This window comes from Clupea harengus, chromosome 5, assembly GCF_900700415.2.
Source record: "Clupea harengus chromosome 5, Ch_v2.0.2, whole genome shotgun sequence".
NCBI lineage: Eukaryota > Metazoa > Chordata > Actinopteri > Clupeiformes > Clupeidae > Clupea > Clupea harengus.
The window spans coordinates 4,354,916-4,374,386 of record NC_045156.1 but is presented as its reverse complement, the minus strand read 5'-3'; the positions used below and the strand labels follow the sequence as shown (position 1 = coordinate 4,374,386).

Below are 19,471 nucleotides of genomic sequence, written 5' to 3'. Positions count from 1 at the left end.
GAAGGCTTTTCTTTCTTTCACGGTTTTTAATGCATTTGCCATCACACAGTCAAACCCATCTGTTGCAGCAGCTTGACTGTGAGTGTGAGATTATGGTAAGGTCCCTCCTCGTCATTCTGCAAGCTGCGTCTGAAAGACAGGACAGATTTTTTTTTTTCTCCAAAATAATGTATCTACATGTAGTGTCAATAAGGTTTCTTTTTCAGGAAACATGGTCAAATGGTTTTAAAATATTAATACAACTGCTATCTATAAATGTTAAAAACATCTATTCATTTGTAAAAAATATTCCTGAGGGCTATTGGTGGTTGTAGTTGAAAGCTGAATAATTGTTTCTAAACAAGAAACTCATTCAAAGAAGCAGGTGGGCAGATCAGTGCTTGTCCAGGTGAGAGTAGTGGGCAGGTGTACTCCAGTAGACTCACCTGTGATGCAGCAGTTCGACCCTCCTGGTGGTCTCCAGCAGCTCGTGCTCGGCCAGCTTGCGGGCTCGATCGCTCTGCTCCAGCAGCCTACGGCGCTCGGCCACCTCGGCCACCAGCAGGTTGTTCCTGCGCTCCGTCATGGCCGTTTGCTCCTTCTGCTCCAGAATTCTGGTGCACCGTCTCGTCAAGCTCCAGCCGAAGGTCCTGTTGACAGCCGCACAGACAACGGTTCAAATTCCATTCAAGCCTTTTTAATGATGGTTAGTATTATTTAAAAGGAACTCAAATCCAATTAAATGTTCTTTCTGGGTTTTTGTTTGTACTTACTCAGGACCCTGAATGCTAAATGTTTAAAATATAGTATAAGTCAAAGAAATGAGACGACACAGGAGTAAATCTGCCACTGATGTGATTAATGTATGTGCAGAAAACACTTCTCCCTGAGTTGAAGTGCTTGAGGCCTTGCCTTGATCTGAGGCCTGCAGGGTGCGTGCAGTCCTCTGGGACTCGTGGCCAAGCGGATGGTGTCAAGTTCTCAGGTGTTTTTTGTCTACTCTCTGGCCCAACTTGAAATGGCCTGGTGCATGAACCCCAAAGGACGCACGGGACAACTCGTTCCAACTCAGATAGATCTTTATTTTTCTTTGTTAGTTTGGTCTGGTTGGTTCATTTAGTTCAATTTATAATCCACAAAATATACTCAAACAAAAAGCCAAACTCACTTGCATGCAGCAAGCTGATAAGCATGCTGCCTGTATGCTGTGTGCTGCTTGGTTAGTATCATTACACAAATCAATCAACTTATACAACCATCAATGATAACAGCACTTTCAACTGCAAATAATCATTGCAGTAAAACTCTAAGTTACTGTACCAGTGGCTTCTTTGGTTGCACCACAAGTAGATCCTTTTCGTGTGTCTCTCTTTCTGCTGAAATGTTTGCTGGAGTGTTTACTGAGAGACCTCCTTTCCTTCTCAGGTGTTCCCACTTAAAATAATGAGCAGGCTGCACTGGCCTGCTAGTGGTGCATTGTGGGACTTGCAGTTTTTTAAGCACAGTCAACCGAAATGTTCATTTCACCTCAACAGATGGCGTGTTTCAGCTACACCTCCATCTCATTCAGGTCACACTCCATCTTTTTCTTCAGCCTGATGGCCTCGTTGCGGGACTTGGCCTTCGCATCAAGGGTGGTTTGCAGAGATTCCAGCTCCTTCTCCGTGGTGGCGCTCTTCAGAAGAGGCTTGATCTTGAAGAAGAGCTTCATCCACGGCCAGTTCTTCACCATGTTGAAGGCCCGGATGTTCCACTGGATGACCATCAGAGCCTACCTAGAGAGAGAGAGAGGAAAAAAGAGAGAGAGATAAATGGATGCTGACAATGATAGATCATGTGAAGAGAAAAATACATAGAAGGCAGAGTGGAAGAAACATTACAACAGGGAGACGGAAATGGATGAAATGGCTGAACATGTTGATGAACATGTGATGAACATGTTGGAATGGCAGACTATCGGTACATGTCAGGGAGATGTGGTCATTGTTCATGGTGGTTTGATCAGAAGTTGTGGATAAACTGATTGATTAAACAGAGGCTTGATATATTTACCATGCCATATATTTACCATTTACCATGGCATTATCATAAACATTACTACAAGTTACACATTACATTACCCCATTTTAAACCCATGTGTAAAAATGACTGGAAGTTTATATCAGATAATGCAAACTCAAACTGTGACCGTACACTACTTCCCATTCAAATTCAAAAGCTTGAAATGCACTTCACTGTAGACTGGCCCTTTAAATCATTGAGATGTCATTCTGAGATAAAAGCGATCTCTCGCTCTCTTTGAAGTACCACTGACACTGATACCACTGACATCTAAATCCAGTTAAGCCATTTGGGTTCTTTCATCTGCACTTCTTCACCAAGAGCTGGGTAAATATAGACCTGTGATAAATTAAATCGGGCTGCCCCTGCTCTGACTATTGTTGGAGAGTAAATTAAACAGGCGTGTTGTATAGCCACGGGTGGACGTACTGGTCATGCCATGTCAAAGGGATGCGTGTGTGAGTAAACAGGGATAGACATGTGTGTGCCGGCTTATGTGTGTATGTGGATGCGGGTGTCTTTGTGTGCCTTCTGTAGTGTTTGAATGTATATGTTTGTAAACATGTACATGAGATTACAAGATAAAGGGCTGAATAAGCAGTACAGCTCTACAGTATGTTTAAGGTAAGGCTGCTGTCATTTCATTTGTTTAGTAACCAAAGCCCTCTGGTCACGCAACAATCTAATCCTCTTTCACCTCCCAGATATGCCATCTATGCGCTCATTTAAAACTACAGGCGCCACACTGAGCAGTGACAGGGTGTGTGTTGTGGGGGGGGTGTGTGGTGGGTGTGGTGGGTGTGATTGTATTTTTAGGAGGGAACAGCCAGCTGTTGCCTAACACGTGTTGCAACCTGGTTTTGAGGATACCATCAACATTGTTTAATTTAGGGTGTGTGTGTGTGTGTGTGTGTGTGTGTGTGTGTGTGTGTGTGTGTGTGTGTGTGTTTTGGGGTGAGGGGGTTGTACTCCCTTACTGGCCACACACATGGTAACCAGGGGCTTAAAACCCATGTCTGTCACACCCGGTGCTTGGAGTGTGGGAATACCGTGGGTGGGAGGTGAAGCAGGTGGAAGCATCGTGTGACAAAGGGCCTCTTCAGGCAACCTAACGAATAAGACCTCAGGGCCATAATACTGAGGTCAGCTATGCTGTGTGTGCGTGTGTGTGTGTGTGTGTGTGTGTGTGTTTTGAGGGGGAGGTTAAAATACAAATACAAGCTGGCAGTGATACCTTGCGGATGAAGGCAGTGTGTGTTTGCATTACATGGATATGTGAGCACGTGCATGTGTGTGAGTGTGTGTCTGTGTGTCTCTGTGAATGAGTGTGTTTATGTGTTTTCCTAAATGTGCTCCATAGCTCACTCCTGAGTTGTACACCTGCCATCTGCTTTAAACACTGTGAGTGAGTGAAACTGGATGCTTACTGTATTTCTCCTACTGAAAATAAATCCCAGAGTGACTGCCCATCACTCCTCATGGACCCTCAAACTGGTGTGATGGACTCAACAGCCAGTGTGGGGTTAGTGTGGGGGGACACTGAAGACGACTGAGGCTGAGAAAAGCTGGTTCTTTGAATATGACAATTACTTTCTCTTCCCAGTCACCCTCATCTGAACTTCAGTCTTTGCGTGCTACTTAGCGGTACATGAGGTACTGGTTAGAGAACCACTCCACACTATTTTAAGTTACTCTACAAACACCCTCAAGTGAAGAGTTTTATATATATGTGTGTGTGTGTGTGTGTGTGTGTGTGTGTGTGTGTGTGTGTGTGTGTGTGTGTGTGTGTGTGTGTGTGTGTGTGTGTGTGTGTGTGTGTGTGTTCGTGCGCGCGTGCGTGCATCCGTGCGCGTGTGTGTGTGTGTGTGGGCGGGCGGGCGGGCGGGCGGGCGGGCGGGCATGTGTTTTAGTAGCCTTTAGTGTGTACAGTAAACACCTTCTCCTTTTTCACGAGGAGAACTACCAAAGGGAGTGGAATGTGTGAATGTCCGCAGCAGTGATGTTGCAGCAGTGTATATGTGTATATGTGTATATGTGCAGGAATGTATTCAATTCAATGTATTCATTAATATTAACTTGGAATGTACACATTTGAGTCTGCACCATGATGTACATATGTAATACAATGCTTTCTGTGTGTGTGTGTTTGTTTGTACAGTGATTGTGTGTGTGTGTGTGTGTGTGTGTGTGTGTATGTGCGCGGTTCTCACTTCCTCTCTGTCATCCTCCTCCGCTCCGTCCTCATGATCTTGCCTCAGCTGGCGGCCTGCAGCAGAGTCAGCACTTTAGCCTGACGCTCGTCTCTCATCTCCTCCAGCTGGCCTTGCAGCACCACCTAAAGAACACCTGCAGCACAGGTACACACTCACAGTCACAATCACATCACTGCGCGCGCGCACACACACGTGTACTGCTCTAAGACCACATACTTTTGGTTCTTTGGTTGTGGCCAATTCTGTGAAAGAATCATTTGAAATTTTTGAATGACTAAAATGAACAAAAACAGATTTGCACAGGCACACAGACTCTGGATGTAACTGAAAAGATACCTTACATAATGCGCATTTCAAGATTTCAACATAAAAGTTTAATCATACAACTAAAAACAACAAAAACAACAACAACAAAATCTAAATTGTGTCTTAAAGGCACTACTGAAGAGCAGTAAAGTAGACAGACTGTGACTTGTGTTTCATACCTTGGTGTGACCAAAGCGGTACTGGTTGTGGTCGATTTCTAGAGAGCCCAGCAGCTTCTCTGCAGCTTTCCTGCTGTCCACAAATGTGTCATCTGGGATGGCATGAGGATTCAGGATGCGATACCTGGTCATCATCACAACAGCACAGGGACGAGTGGGAAAGGGCAAGCAAAGTTTCAGTTTGAATGAGGCAAAGTCATTAAAGTCCTGTTAAAGAACCATATCTGACATCCTTCATTTCAAATACTTCATTCATCCTTAGTCTGTGAAGTGAAATGCTTTAGCTATGCGCGTCTGTATCTCACCTCTGCTTGAAGTCATCGTAGAGGATGCGGTTTGGGGAAGCCCTTCCTGCAGATACGGATCCCCTCCAGCACGCCGTTACAGCGCAGCTGGTGCAGGACCATGAACGAATCCATGATCCCTGAGGGGCGCTGAAACACACATGAGGTAGAGGCTGATGTGGCTGCTGGTGGGGACACATGAGGCGAAGTCTGCAGGGTCACAGGAGTGTGTCCTGAGCTCTGTGCTCAGTGTGGTACTCTCTCAGTGTGGTACTCTCTAAGTGTAGTACTCTCTCAGTGTGGTACTCTCTCAGTGTGGTACTCTCTCAGTGTGGTACTCTCTCAGTGTGGTACTCTCTAAGTGTAGTACTCTCTCAGTGTGGTACTCTTTAAGTGTGGTGCTCTTTAAGTGTAGTACTCTCTAAGTGTAGTACTCTCTCAGTGTGGTACTCTTTAAGTGTAGTACTCTTTAAGTGTAGTACTCTCTCAGTGTAGTACTCTTTAAGTGTAGTACTCTCTCAGTGTAGTACTCTTTAAGTGTGGTGCTCTTTAAGTGTAGTCTCTGGAGCGGTGTGGAGGCGGGTACCTGGAGTCTTGGTCTCAGTGGGGCTGATTGCTACGCAGGTTGGTCATCAGCTTATTCAGATTCTCCTGCAGATGCAACACACAGGCAAGACCACGACGTGAGGGACGAGGTGTAACTGTATTTATTTCTATACATTCTAGAAATGTTTAATGAAACTAATCTGAACAGTTTACGAGGTTTTAACATTTTTTCATGGGTTTTTACTATTACTATTAATAAAACAAACACCACTACTAGTGCGCTAAGACTTTACACTACTGTTAATAATGTTATTGCTATTGCAAAGGCATTGACATAATGACACGCTTAGAATATACCATTTTACAAAGGAAAGAGTTTCTGGAAGATAAGAAGCAAAACACAGCCACATCTGTTTGTTCCTTTTGCCACACAGATACAAACAAATAGCGCACGAGGAGACTGGGAGGCTGTGTGTAATGTGGTGTCCTGAGATGCTTGGAGCAGTGGAGCCAGCACAGACTTAAAGTGATGTTCATGTGATCATTTCCCTAAACATCACTGCAAGTCTTAACTGCCTCCCTCTCAGTACAGTAGGCGCTTCACCCAGTGCAGCCATTTTGTGTGTAGTGTATAGATGCCATTGCAGCCATTTTGTGTGTAGTGTATAGATGCCATGTGAAGTACAGTACGAGAATGTGTATCATTTACAGCAGCAGTCTGTATCCAGTGAAACCTAAATATTGCTTTACTGGAGTTTCCCTGTTAAAAACAAATAATCTGAGTCTCTTAATACACTAGGCAATATTTCAGGCAACATTTGGGCTACATTGCCAAGCTGCATACCCAGAGAGTGACACACTTGTGTACAACTGGTGGGTGTTTTTTGGCAGTGACGCTCAAAGTGTTGAGACTGTGTTTGTCAGTAATGTTGCCTAAAAGGTTACCCTGTGTATCATTAGCCCAGCTCTTCTTAGCAGCAGCTGATCAACTCAGGGCTAAAACAAGCAGTAAACTTTCCTACCACGCTCTCAGGGCTCAGGCAGTTTATTCCCACTACACTCCATTAAACTATAAATACATTAAAAAAAACCTCTACAATAAAATTATCCCCTAATCCAACAATGTTGGTAGGCTCCCTCGTGCAACTGTAACTTAAAATATGAAACATGTGATGCTGTAAATGTCAGCCAGCCGAGCAGCGGACAGCAGGGCAGGGCACGCTGACCATGACATCGGCCCACATGACATCATCCTCACCTTATGGAGCTGAGACACGGTCTGGAAGGAGGCGGCCTTCTTCCTCTTTTCTTTGCCACCAGATTTGGGATCAGAGGCTGGGGGTGGGGATCATATTACAGACAGACTATAGAGTACAGAACGCCACAGCCTGTGCTATGAGAACACTAGGAAACTCTGCTTAAAGGTGCAATACAAGACACACAAACTACTTTAAGTGTGGGACTGAAACAATGTGGATAATATCTATGTAAGTAGGTAACTGTGTGAATGTACTGTGGTGTTACCTGTGTCTGAGCTGATGTAGTTCTCATAGACAGTGGCCAGCAGCTTGTTGGAGGAGTTCTGAAAAACGCCCACCACTGTTTCATTCAGTGGGTCTTTGTTTTTGTCCAGCCAGCCACTGATTTTATAAGGCACCTGCCCGGTCAGACACAGTGATGAGAGTGTATAAGAGACCATGCACACACATGCTAACACAGATGACAAATAATTGAAGGAAAACACAGAGACTGTCTACAATGATCTAAATGGTCTAACTTTGTGTATGAATTAATTTACTTTTGAGCTTAAAATAACTCACAGTCTGACTACTGTCAATACTACACAAAATCAAACAAAGTAGACTATCCTGTTCACTAAACATACAACTAGACTGTCCATGAGTTAGTTTTGAGAAGCTGAGGTTTCTCTAAAAATGCACCTTATTGGAAAACTGTTAAAAACTACTAGTCAACAAAACCTCACTTTCAAATTAACTTAAAAATAAACCTTATCTAATATCCTTCAATGAGAGAACAAGAACCTTGATGGGTTCTTCCATGCTAGTCCTAAGGGATCCAGATCTCACCCTTTTACACAAGAAATGTATCTGTTGTCCTTACGAATTACACTCATGATATTTAATAACACAATGTTCACCCAGATAAGCTACAGATATCTAAGGGAGAATGGAGGGGGCCTACCACTCCAGCGTAGTGCATTATCTCGAATTGAGCCTCGAATTTGCGCTTCTTATCCGGCCGTGGCTTCTGGAAGTTGGGAGATTTGCCAAGGTGGTTGTCGTACAGCTTGGCTTTGAAGCTGTTGTCCGTGGCCTTGGGGAACATGCATTCCTCTTTGAGGATTGAAAGGATTCCCATGGGCTAGGATGTAAAAGAACAACACAACATCACATTGAGAATTTGATAAAACATATTCAATCGAATATAATTTCATTACATTCATGTGCTGTAATAAAAACCGACTGAGCCACACAGACTTTCAACAGTCAACAAAACCATTTGCCATCTCTTAAGATGTACAACGTAACTGCTATCCTTATGAACTACTATGAGAATCTGATCAATGAGAACTATGAGAATACAATCAATGATGGGTTAAACCTCTGCACACCTTTTCAATGAGGTCGATGAAGGCGTGGAGGTCCAGCCCGAAGTCAATGAAGGTCCATTCAATACTCCTCCTCCTCCAGGATGAACATGTGGTGGTTGAAAAACTGTTGCAGTTTCTCATTGGTGAAGTTGATGCAGAGCTGCTCGAAGCTGTTCACCTGAAGTAAGAGGCGTCAGAAAGGCAAATTAGACATCGGAGGGTGCCAAGTCAATAAAGGCTGTCAAATACTTTCCATTGGCGCGAACCTACATCAAAGACCTCAAACCCGGCGATGTCGAGGACGCAGATGAAGAACTGTCGAGGCAGTGCAGTGTTGAGGGTCTTGTTGATGCGCCCCACCAGCCATTTAAACATGCGGTCCTATGTGGCTTTGGCCAAGGCTCCCACTGCGTAGTTAACCTACACCACACACAGATGCACACACACACAGAGGAAACAAACACACACAAATAACACAGAGGCACAGCTGTCATTCTCGAACGCACATACTGTTGCCTAGATACCAGGCTGAATCCACAGTGTTGCTCAGTGTCTCCATATTGATCGGCAGGAAAAGTAGAAATCAATGTTTCTTTGTTTGTATATTAATCAATGAAAGGGAATGAAAATGTAAAGAATTTCACATTACAAAAATATAATTAAATCTGGTCTCAGGAGATACTTGAAGACCACTACAGTCAAACGTATGACATACTTCATCTCAGATAGAGGTGCTGTGTGTTTATACTCTGTGTGTGCGTGTGGGTGTGCGTGTGGGTGTGCGTGTGCGTGTGGGTGTGGGTGTGCGTGTGTGTGCATGTAAGACAGTATATGAGATTCACCTGTTCCACATTTTGTCCCTTCACCACGTACTCGTTCCCCACTTTTACTCTGGGATGCAGCAGACCCCTAATGAGGTCAGCAGATCACAATCTTGTAGCAGCCATACTTCTCATCCGGACTGAAGCCCAAGATGTTCATGGCGTGCTGGGAAGACACAAAAACAAAGATTTTGGTGGGAGGACAGGTTTCACAATCTAAACAAGTAAAAAATGGATGGCAGACAAACCCAACTAATGAGACTGCCAGAGAGTCAATCAGAGAATCAATACAATGCTCCGTAGAGGATTGCACTGCTATTACGTCAGACTTCACTAATTAACGCGGCTTGCTTGAGACCTGCGTAAGACCAGTGGGATCGCGCCCGCTCTTTTTGTTCACATGTCGTTGGCACCAGTGACCCGTAGTGACTTACATCTGTGGCCATGAGTCCCTGTCCGTCATCCATGCTCTCGAGGGTGGTCATGCCTTGGGAGCAGAAATGATAGTCATATGGGTTGGAGGAGACCAGAAGCAAGTCTGCAGTGCGAAAGGGTAGAGAAGCAGAGCAGTAGTTTAGACTCACAGTATTTCTCATTTTCAGAAGGGGGTTTATTAACATACATATAGGCACTATAAGTAAAAGAGCAAAAATGGGTTCTGGGGGTGGTGAAAAAAACTATGTGTTTGGAACAACAAGATAAAGAGAATTAATGACAGCCGGAATATGTGTGAGGTTAATACCAACACTGTAAAAAAGGAGAAGAGCTTTGTGGGCATAAAAAATTATGGAGGACAAAAATGTTCCCAAACAGCAGAAAAGAGAAAGATAGAACATGAGGGAAAAGTTTCCAGCATGGGATCAAGAGGATGGTCGGGATTTTATCTGAGATTTAGGATGAATGTTTAACACAAGGTGTCACACTCTCATTAGGGAAAACACAAAAAATATGGGGAGAACAAGAAAATAGGGTGAAAAATTCAAAATCCAAAAACATGGATAGCGTTGGGTCTTAGTCCTTTTTTAGCTGCTGCCTCCCCAAGGGCTGCTATTATGGCAAAATACTGAATTACACGTTTCGTGTTCACAGTTTTGCCAGCACCGGATTTTCCGCTGGGAGTAGTCAAAAATCAGTTTAGGACAAATTAAAAAAAATCCCAAGACTGCAAAGTTCTGTATTTCCAAACTTAAAGATGGAAAACATGTCCCAATTTTAAACCTTTTACATGTAAAAGTATATTGAGTAATGTCTTGTACAAGTGATCATATTAATCTGTTTTCTTAAATATTATTAGTGTTGGTGGTCATTGTGGTATGTTATATGATAATGCTGGTTGTACACTTACGTGATAAGCATAGACTGGTTCTCACGATCTGTGTGGACAAACAAAAAGATTTATATCACCATTCATGTTTTGCAATAACCTGTTCCAACAAAGATCAATGGAGAGAACATCTCAAACGTAAAAAAAACACAAAAAATTGATTGAACAGCATACACGATAACAGGTGCACTTCTCTGAAAACCTAGAGTTATGACTTATTCTGGGTTGCTATGTAATGCATTTTATAACTTTGAACCCCATTTATCTTTTTTCATAAAAGAAGCAATCTTACATACTGCGCAACATGTCATTGTAGGCATTGTCCGCAATGGAGTGGATATGCGGTGAGGCATCGGAGCGGGGCTTGCCCTTGTAGGCAGCCACAACGGGGGCAGTATAGACCGGGAGCCACTTGTAGGGGTTCACCGTCACACAGAAAAGCCCGGAGTACGTCTGCAAAGACAACAACACTACCCATGAGCGTGATCTCTCCACTTCGCTGACAAATAAAAATCCCGATTTCCCACCGAACATCTTAGATTTATGCAGTCTGCTGGGTTATTTGTGGACCCAGTCTGTCCCTCACGCAGATCATCCAGTTGCCGTAGCGCCTGCGCAGGTTAAACAGAACCGAAGCCTCCTTCAGGTGCGTCAGCATGGCCATATCCTCAATCATATCAAATTTGGGAGGATTAATTTGCTGGATGTCATCCTCCTTAACGGCGATGCTCTGCATGCGTAGAGGGAACACTTTACTTGCACGAACTGATTGCAGAAAATGCCGCCATAATGACCACATTTAGGAAGTTTAGTTCTATAAAGTGCTATGAGATTTAAGTAGTTTTCTTTATCACTTTCATCACCCCACACCAACACCAATAAACTGTTGAAAATAACTAGTCCGCTCGCTCAATATATACTAACCCTTCCATCCTTTGACTCAACGATGACCGCTGATCTCCTTGATTTCAATTCCAATGTATGCCTCCTTCTCGTCCGGGATCCAGGCACGCTTTTTACCTGTCACAGTAAAACAGTATAATGTAACGTGTGTCTATGCGCTACGCTCTGCAAGAGAGCAATTATACAAGATCTCGCAACAGCCCAGTTCCCAGTCCATTATTTTGATTATACCATGAAAATACAACGTTGTAGAGGATGAGTTACCTCCATCACACTAGTAAACAAAACGAGAACAAAACGTTCAACAATACCATCGAATGCCACAGTTTGCGCTGCCAGTAACTCGAGATCCGACTTGCGCAGAAAGGGCGCTGCCTCTCCAAACTCCTTCATGTCCAGTAAGCGGGACTTGGTGCTGCCTCCACAGTCCTGCTACACTTCCAGGGTCAATTGGATAAAAGTTTCCACACACCTTAACAGAGAGAGGAAGTATTAACGTTCACTCGCAATTACACTTTACGTCCCGTTTCCGTCTTAACTCGTTTATTTTCTCCAAATGTTGTAAAGAAAAGACATTCACAACATCCGTCATACACCTGTCCCATATTATTTTATGTTTGACTCATTACATCCTCAACATAGACTTGCTATGAATGTTTTTTAAGTCGAGATGATAAATTCCTTTCAATTCTGTTCATAAACTGAAAGAAATGTGTATGGCACCACCGCGACGCATGGATGAATGAAGACTAACCTATGCGCGCGCTGAAAGGCTAGAGAGAGCGCAAGCTGTGTGGCCCCTATTTATTGTCTCCATCAAGGTCACGCTTTGGGAAGATATGTCAAACATTATCATGTGTCGCCTCCTCTGCCGCCCATTGGTGCTCAGCGTGTGTCTCAATTGACACAAAAGGCAAGCTGTATTTCAACTTTGCGCAAAGCCCACAGCCGGTTATTTTTGTAACGGGAGTGCATGATTTAGGGTAAGTCGGAAAGGGTGGGGGGTGGGGGCGGGGAAATAAACGCTTTAACCAAAGGGACCGTGTCTTTTGTGTTTATAGTGTTATTGTCAACTGTGGAACTACTAGCGAGTTCACAACTGGCCAGGTTATGCGCGCGTAATTGCCAGGATATATTGAATCGCAAGCTTGTAAGTATTCCCTCTGGACAGAGCTGTCAAGGCCGGTAACTACGAGAAGGAGGGGGTCAGCCATTCGTCAAGGTGTGAATGAGATCACTGCTCATATCTACTTACCACTGCCATGTATCTGATTTGCCATTTCTGCGTGGCATTCCCAGGGTCCATTTATTCCATTATAAAGTCGTTGACACCTGGTGTCACACTCCCTCCCCCAATTCATGGTCTGAGTGCAGCTTGAGGAAAGCTGAGACTCCTCGATACCCCTTCTCCTGGAAGCCAACAACAATTCACAAGTATTCAATTAATAAAATAGCCACGTGTGTAGCTTCATCCCCCTCTCTCTCCCTAATGGCTTGTTCACAGCTTCTTTTGTTGTTGACGCCAACAGGGAAACTGCCATTGTATACCACTACAGAAGTTGCAACCACAGAAGAGATCATTTCAGTGCCCTTGGTACTTGATATTAAATATCGCGCCAAAAATATGACACCATATTTGGCCTTTTTCATGAACATGGTATTGTGTGTAGAATTAATTTGGGTGTTTTTGTGCTCTCTTAAAAGCTTAAATTGCACCAGTCATATGTCAAGCACAAATTATTTGAATGGAATATTTTACGTATGGGTTATTTAGGCCATGGCCCAGAACATAGAGGGATGGATATGAAGGAATGTGAAAAATTGTGTTCCAAAAAAAGATTCTGCCTACCCTAACAGTTGGAACCTGTTAATTGCGCCCCCCCCCCCCCCCCCCCCACCTCCAATGCCCTTTAAGTACAGTAGATGCATTCTGTGAACTGAGACATTCCACACCAAGCATCTGTCAGCTGGAAATGGCCTCTGAGCTTTGAGGAAGATGTAAGACCGTAACTTCGGTTTTTCTCACTTTTAATATCCTAATGATTTTCAGTGTTAAGGAAGTAAAGAGTGATCATAATTTTGCTTAAATTGGCAAATGAGCCTAATCCTTTTCCGTAATGCAGGGCCTGATGTTCGTATTCACATCCAAGCTCCTCTCCTTCCAGTAAATTTGAGGTATAGTCTGCAATTTAAAGTAAGGACTGAACTCATCGAAACCCCACCAATACCCTTTCAAGTAACGTCAATGGAACTCTTGTCCTCTTCTGACCGAATCCGAATGGCATTTATCCGAATCTGAGTCCAGAAAGTGACTCGTGGTCGCCCCGGAACTTTCCAGCTGAAGCATTAAATTAAGACCGTGGTAACGAGAGGACTCTATCAAGCCTGTCCTCTGGGAGCTAGCTGGGGCCCATTTGCGGGCCGGTGTCTGTTCTGTTATTCTGTAATTCTCTTTTTACACTCTGCTCCCTGAGGGTTTGACCTTGAGCTAAGTGCCCTTGTATGCTGAAGGGGGATAAGAGAGATGTGGAAAAGGGGAGGGCGGCAATTCATAGTGTCCCAAAATAGACAAAGAATACACCCCTCACCACGAACAGCCAGCCAGCCAGCCACCACCACCAGCAGCAGCCTATCCAGTCATGCCGGAGGTCCAGGCTTCAGCGTTTGGCAGCTGAGATAAGTTCACTGATGACAGAGTCTATTGTTAAAATGCTGGATGGCATACTAACTATCCTACCTAACCTGGCCCTTCTCTTGTGTAACCTGTTGCATCACCGGCAGCCTTCGCGAAGAGTTGTCCTTGAATGTTGGGAAACCGCTCCGGTGGTCGTTCCTTGATAGATTTACATCACGCTTTCTCCAAGATGAGTGTGATGAATGGATCTTACATATTTATTCCCACTAGGTTTGGAGAAGTCCAAGTGAGGCTGAATTGAGTGTTCAGCTCAACCAAGTCACTGTTTATCACAGGCTGACAAAGATTGGAATCAGCCTGTAAACCCGAGGACATTCACTTATTCCATTGAAACAACAGTAAAGTGGCAAAAGACTTCAAATCTGAATTCATGAGCACAACAGCATTTGTGTTTGACTTGAACGGAGTGGGCCATTCTGTTAGACAAGCCTGACAGCTCTAATCATTCCTGTTTAGAGTGCCTATCTGCTGCCAAACAGTGAGGTGTGGGGCTGATGGCTGAAACGCTCCCCAGCACTGGGGCAGATATAGCAGGCCTGTCTGCAGCTATTCTGGGTGCAGGGGCTCTTCAAGTGAAAGGTGGCTGGGTTGTGTAGCCCTGCACTCCCACTGTGCCTCAGGCTCACATGCCGATAAAGCACGAGATGGAATGGATACTGCATCCAAGTCCTGCATGTGTGTGTGTGTGTGTGTGTGTGTGTGTGTGTGTGTGTGTGTGTGTGTGTCTTTCCCCCTCTGCATCCACGTATGTGAACCTTGCCCATGTCTACATCTGTGTTTTGCCCCTATCAGACACTGAATGGATTTAGCGGTGAATAAGCCGTTATTATACATACATTCTGTTTGCATGTCTTTGTGTTTCTGTTTTGTTTATCAAAGGTTTTAGTGGATCGACTCAGAGGATCTACCCATGGAGCATCCTCTACACCACCCCCCCCCCCCCCCCCCCCCTCTCTCTCTCTCTCTCTCTACCCTCAAGATTCACAAGGTTTGTGATCTTCCTTCTGAGATGGCTTCAGTGGACTCCATGTCCCATAGGCTACCTGCAAGTGTATTCAATTCTGCCAATATGTACATATTTAGGCCTCTATTTTCAAGCTTATCCTATTCCACATAGCAGACCCTACTGGGACTTATTTGGCCCAGATTTGGCACACATACACCAGATCGGCACCGGTGTCTGTCTCAACATCAGACTCCTCTCTGGCTTGCTTTTCCCGGCTGGTGTGCTGACCAGCAGGAACCAGAAAAGTGGCACAGAGCATCCAGACAAACTGTGATTCCAGGAATCAAAGCTGGGATCCCTGTTAAGGGTAACAGTTGTTTTAGTTCATCGTGCACCGCATGCCAAAAGGCTTAGACTCGGAGGTGCAGGCACATACGCGCGCACACACACACACACACACACACACACACACACACTGCTTTGATTTTCACACCACTCCACAAGCACACACTCATACAATTACACACCTAAGACCTGCTAATTCATAATATCTTCCTGGACTAGACGTGGTAATAAGACAAAGAAATGCTAGAGGGACCTCTGTCATTTCAGAGTTTAAAAAATAAATCCTAGGTTACATCAACAAGTATGTGATGGGCCTGGCCAACCCGTATATGAATTCCTAATAAATGACCAAACAGTCATTCAGAGAGCACAAAGCCTTTCAGCAACTGCATCAGCTTGCGCAGGTCATCAATCTATACGTACGAAGAGAACACGTCCAACTGACGCCAGATAATGGCTGGGACCATTCCTAATTTCATCCAATGCCCACTGACGTGCTAACGTTAACTGTAAAACACACAGTTGTGCACTCGACCCAATCAGTCTTTTAGCAAACGCTCAGCGGTATTATTACCCCCGTGGATCGAGACAATACTCTGGCTTTCATTGTGTTAAATCCGCGAGCGCAAGAGTACATTCAGCTGCCATTCTATTTTGAGCGCTATGCTGGACATACCTCCGGCATGCCGGGCCATCCACCACGGCGGGCGCGTGGCCTTATCCAAACGAACGCAGACAACCCGTCGCGCGGAGGATAACGGGAAAGATCACTCCGTTTCAGCTCATTACGCGCGAGGGCAGAAGACCACGGCTAACCAGGTCTCCGACAACACCAGCTGCAGCCGAAGGCAAAGGGTTGTGTCTGTCATTTTGTTGGAGAAGTGTCCTAGGCCTCATGGTTTGTGTTGTTGTGTTTCATATTAAAGTATGGTCTTGTCTCATGTATTTGTGTTAGATGGTAACTTTTATTATTGCCGAAAAGTTTAGTTTGTATTCGTTGACAGTTTAGTATGTAGCACTAACACAATATGAAGATGGAAGAGACGAGTTGACAACTAAAATCTGTTGGCTTTAAAGGGTATAAACTGTGGCGAAGGACAACCAAGTGTTGTCTGCGGCTTAGCTGTGGTGAACCCGCTGACAAGATGGGACATACAATCCTTAGGGCTGCCATGCTTGCCCATTGTGAAGCATGACCCATGTCATAAGCCCTTAACAATTTACTACCTTCTTATATGTCCTAAACAACGTGTGTGAGACTTGTAAATTGCGATTGTGGAAAGTCCCTTTTAAAGAGGTGGTAAGCCTCTTTTGTTGAGGGCTTTCCAACACAGAGTGACACGGGCCTAATGACTGGTGTACATGTCTGTAGAGAGACAAGGGAAGCATACCTGCCTGCTTTGCCGAGAACGTTAGCCAACTCTGGAAGTGTCACAGGGTCTTTAGGCATATAAAGGTCTGCTGGATATGCTAATAACATCAGAAGGCTAGGAGACATTGATGCATTTCATAGGCCTATGCATAGCCCTGCAAAACTGAGGACTTGTTCATTGACCCCCTCCCATTGCAACACACACACACTAAATCCTCCTTCCCCCAACCCTACATATTACCACTCCACTGCCACACCCTCCCATGAGACACACGCACCTGTCCCCCCGCCACGGCAACTGCTCAAACACACACACACACACACACACTCACGCTTAAAAGTACACATACTGCCGCTCCAGTGAAATGATCAGATGACGATATCCCTTTCAAAGGGCTGCCTCTATACCCTGTGCTCTTATTTGTTCCATTTATGATCCCTTATTAAATTATAATGAATTGTTTATATTCATTCTATTCATCCTCCCATTGCACAAGGCGCTCATCTGAGCTATGCCCACCCACGGAGAACACACGCGATGTGGTGTCATCCCCTCATGGCCTGTGACATAATCCAATGCCAGTTAGATTTAATAGGAGCACAATTTCTATCAGTTTTCCTCATTTAGAGTACTGGGTCAATGGGTTTCGTTTAAGTTTTATTGCTGTCTGTAAAATTATAAAAAATAATAATAATTTGAAAAGAATGTGGATCTTGTATTTGAGTTAACACAGGCTTAATTGAGATGAGGAAAAGAAATACAACCAGACAACAAAGTCAGAAAATTGAGAATAGTTTGCACAGAGAAATACAAAAGGAATTTTTCGAAAAGATGGGGTGTGGTAGAATGCTAAAGGAAAGCCCCTTCTCCTCCCCTCTCCTTTACTTCCCTCTCCTCTCCTCTCCTCTGTCCCCTCCCTTCTCTCCCCTCCTCCCTTGCCCCTCCCTGACACCCACATTGTGGTCTGCTGGTGTGATCCTCCAGGCATCCCAAGCAGGTCCACCTCTCGGCCGGCTGCCAGCCACTTGAGCTGTGGGTGGCTCCAGCATAGCTCTCCAGCTCTCTGCTGCTAATGCGGGTGACCTCCACACGGACGAGGTGCAAAAGAGAAAACCAAATGCCTCCGCTTGGTCTGGACTCCTCCGCAAACTGGTCTCAGTCACGGAGATCTGAGTACATGACATTCCCACTAGCCATCCAGGATATAAACAGTACAGTTCTGTGTTCCGGGCTGGAACACCCGCAAAAATGTAAAAAAGCTTTCACAGCATGTCCTTGCTGTTGTCAGTGCCGGTTAGGCCATTGCTCCTGTTTGCAAAGTTTCTGCATGCCTCTTAGGTAGTTACCTATATCGTTTTAGACGAGTCCTCAAATATATACAATTCAATTTGAGCAAATGTATATCTGAAAAGTATGCTAGTAAATACACATAGGCCAACACCATGTCACCATGACTTTCTTTAAACATAAAACTCAAAACATAAACATAGACTACTTTCATCCCTGCATTCTGAGCACATTAGGCCTGACATCAGATAACTAAGCATTTTAACTTGATTTAAAAATTTTTTTTACCACATACTCTGCAACCCATTTACCCTGCACCCATTCAGAATAAAAAAAACAAGGCTAACTTCAGTCAGTTTATTGTGGCACAACGACACACAGCAACACACACGTGCATATATTAGGTGGCGACACAGGACACACACACACACACACACACACACACGCAGGCCGAGGTCGCCGTGAATTTGTCTTCTGCATTTTTCCCATCCCGGACTGTCCTTCCTCCAGGACCCCAGGAGCAGTGGGCAGCCTTTAGGCGCCCGGGAACCAAGTCAAGTGAACCGTCCGTCTTGGTCAGGGACGGACAGGAGAGTGTTCTGTTCTTCTGCATGTTGTAATAATAATTCCATTACCCACCATTTGAGAAACACTGCTCTTCAGCAGTACAAAACTCTAGCAGGGTCCAAGCTGCAAAATAACATACATATAATAACATACAGAAATGATCTATGAAGTCAAAATAGCAACCTCTGTTCAGCTCATTGAAGTGAGCTGATTCTCAGATCTGAGGAGACCTGAGTTTAGGTTATAAGCTGGATGCTTTACATTGCCATCTACTGGCCAATGCAAATCTACTGCACGATGAAAACTGGAGATTCTAAGGTGAAGAACGGGCTGAGTTGTACCGGAATCGCAACATTTATTCTGTATTATAACGGACTTCTCATAGGCCTATGGAATATATTATATTCGGTTGTGATTTCAACTGGAGTTTTTTTTTTGCTTCAGACAGTGAATAGTCAATCATTTCTGAATTCTCTGTTTAAAAAAACAATGATAGGATAGAATGGTGTTACATTTTATTTATTTATTTATTATGTAAAGCTGAATATGTTGAATGTAATACAAGAATGTTTCAGTTTGAAATGTCTTTTAAAAAAACGGTATTTACAAATGTAACTAATATTTTAAACCACGTCAATGTATTAAACATACAAGACACTATATGTGGACAACTAAACTGATCAATATACTATGTGGATAAATATTTGACTGCCACAGGTTTTGTAATGGAGAAAAAACCCCAAATGATTTCCACAGATCTAACCAATCAATAATATGCCTGTCAGCCACACGTTCTTGACACAATAAAGCATGTGCAGGGGAGAGAGACCATTGGAAAAGTACTGAAGAGAGATTATATATTTATATGGCTGTTGAGTTTCAAAACATCCAGCCAACAACCAGCAAAGTCACTGATTTTTCCTTTGAACCACATCAGTGCTTCTCACTCTCACCTACTGCTCTCTGTATGGCATAATTTGGACAGCAGAGGGAGCTGCAAGCATTGCTAAATGTAAGGGTAATGTATGTTC

At 44.1% G+C, this 19,471-nt stretch overlaps 1 protein-coding gene across 1 annotated transcript; it reads right to left on the bottom strand.

Annotated features, from left to right (window-relative positions):
- Positions 1 to 11: 11 nt before the first annotated feature.
- myh7ba (myosin, heavy chain 7B, cardiac muscle, beta a) lies at positions 12 to 12,071 on the bottom strand. The gene is given in 26 exon segments (XM_042707712.1): positions 12 to 129; positions 426 to 629; positions 1,300 to 1,754; positions 4,251 to 4,386; positions 4,739 to 4,862; positions 5,044 to 5,078; positions 5,080 to 5,162; positions 5,609 to 5,625; positions 5,627 to 5,673; positions 6,827 to 6,903; positions 7,093 to 7,225; positions 7,771 to 7,950; positions 8,201 to 8,261; positions 8,263 to 8,357; positions 8,450 to 8,599; positions 9,022 to 9,106; positions 9,108 to 9,166; positions 9,435 to 9,538; positions 9,743 to 9,747; positions 10,346 to 10,373; positions 10,621 to 10,777; positions 10,911 to 11,054; positions 11,249 to 11,273; positions 11,275 to 11,344; positions 11,539 to 11,699; positions 11,982 to 12,071. Coding segments are annotated over 22 exon segments (1,803 nt in total). The 5' UTR covers positions 11,621 to 11,699; positions 11,982 to 12,071; the 3' UTR covers positions 12 to 129; positions 426 to 629; positions 1,300 to 1,754; positions 4,251 to 4,344.
- Between the last annotated feature and the right edge of the window lie 7,400 nt (positions 12,072 to 19,471).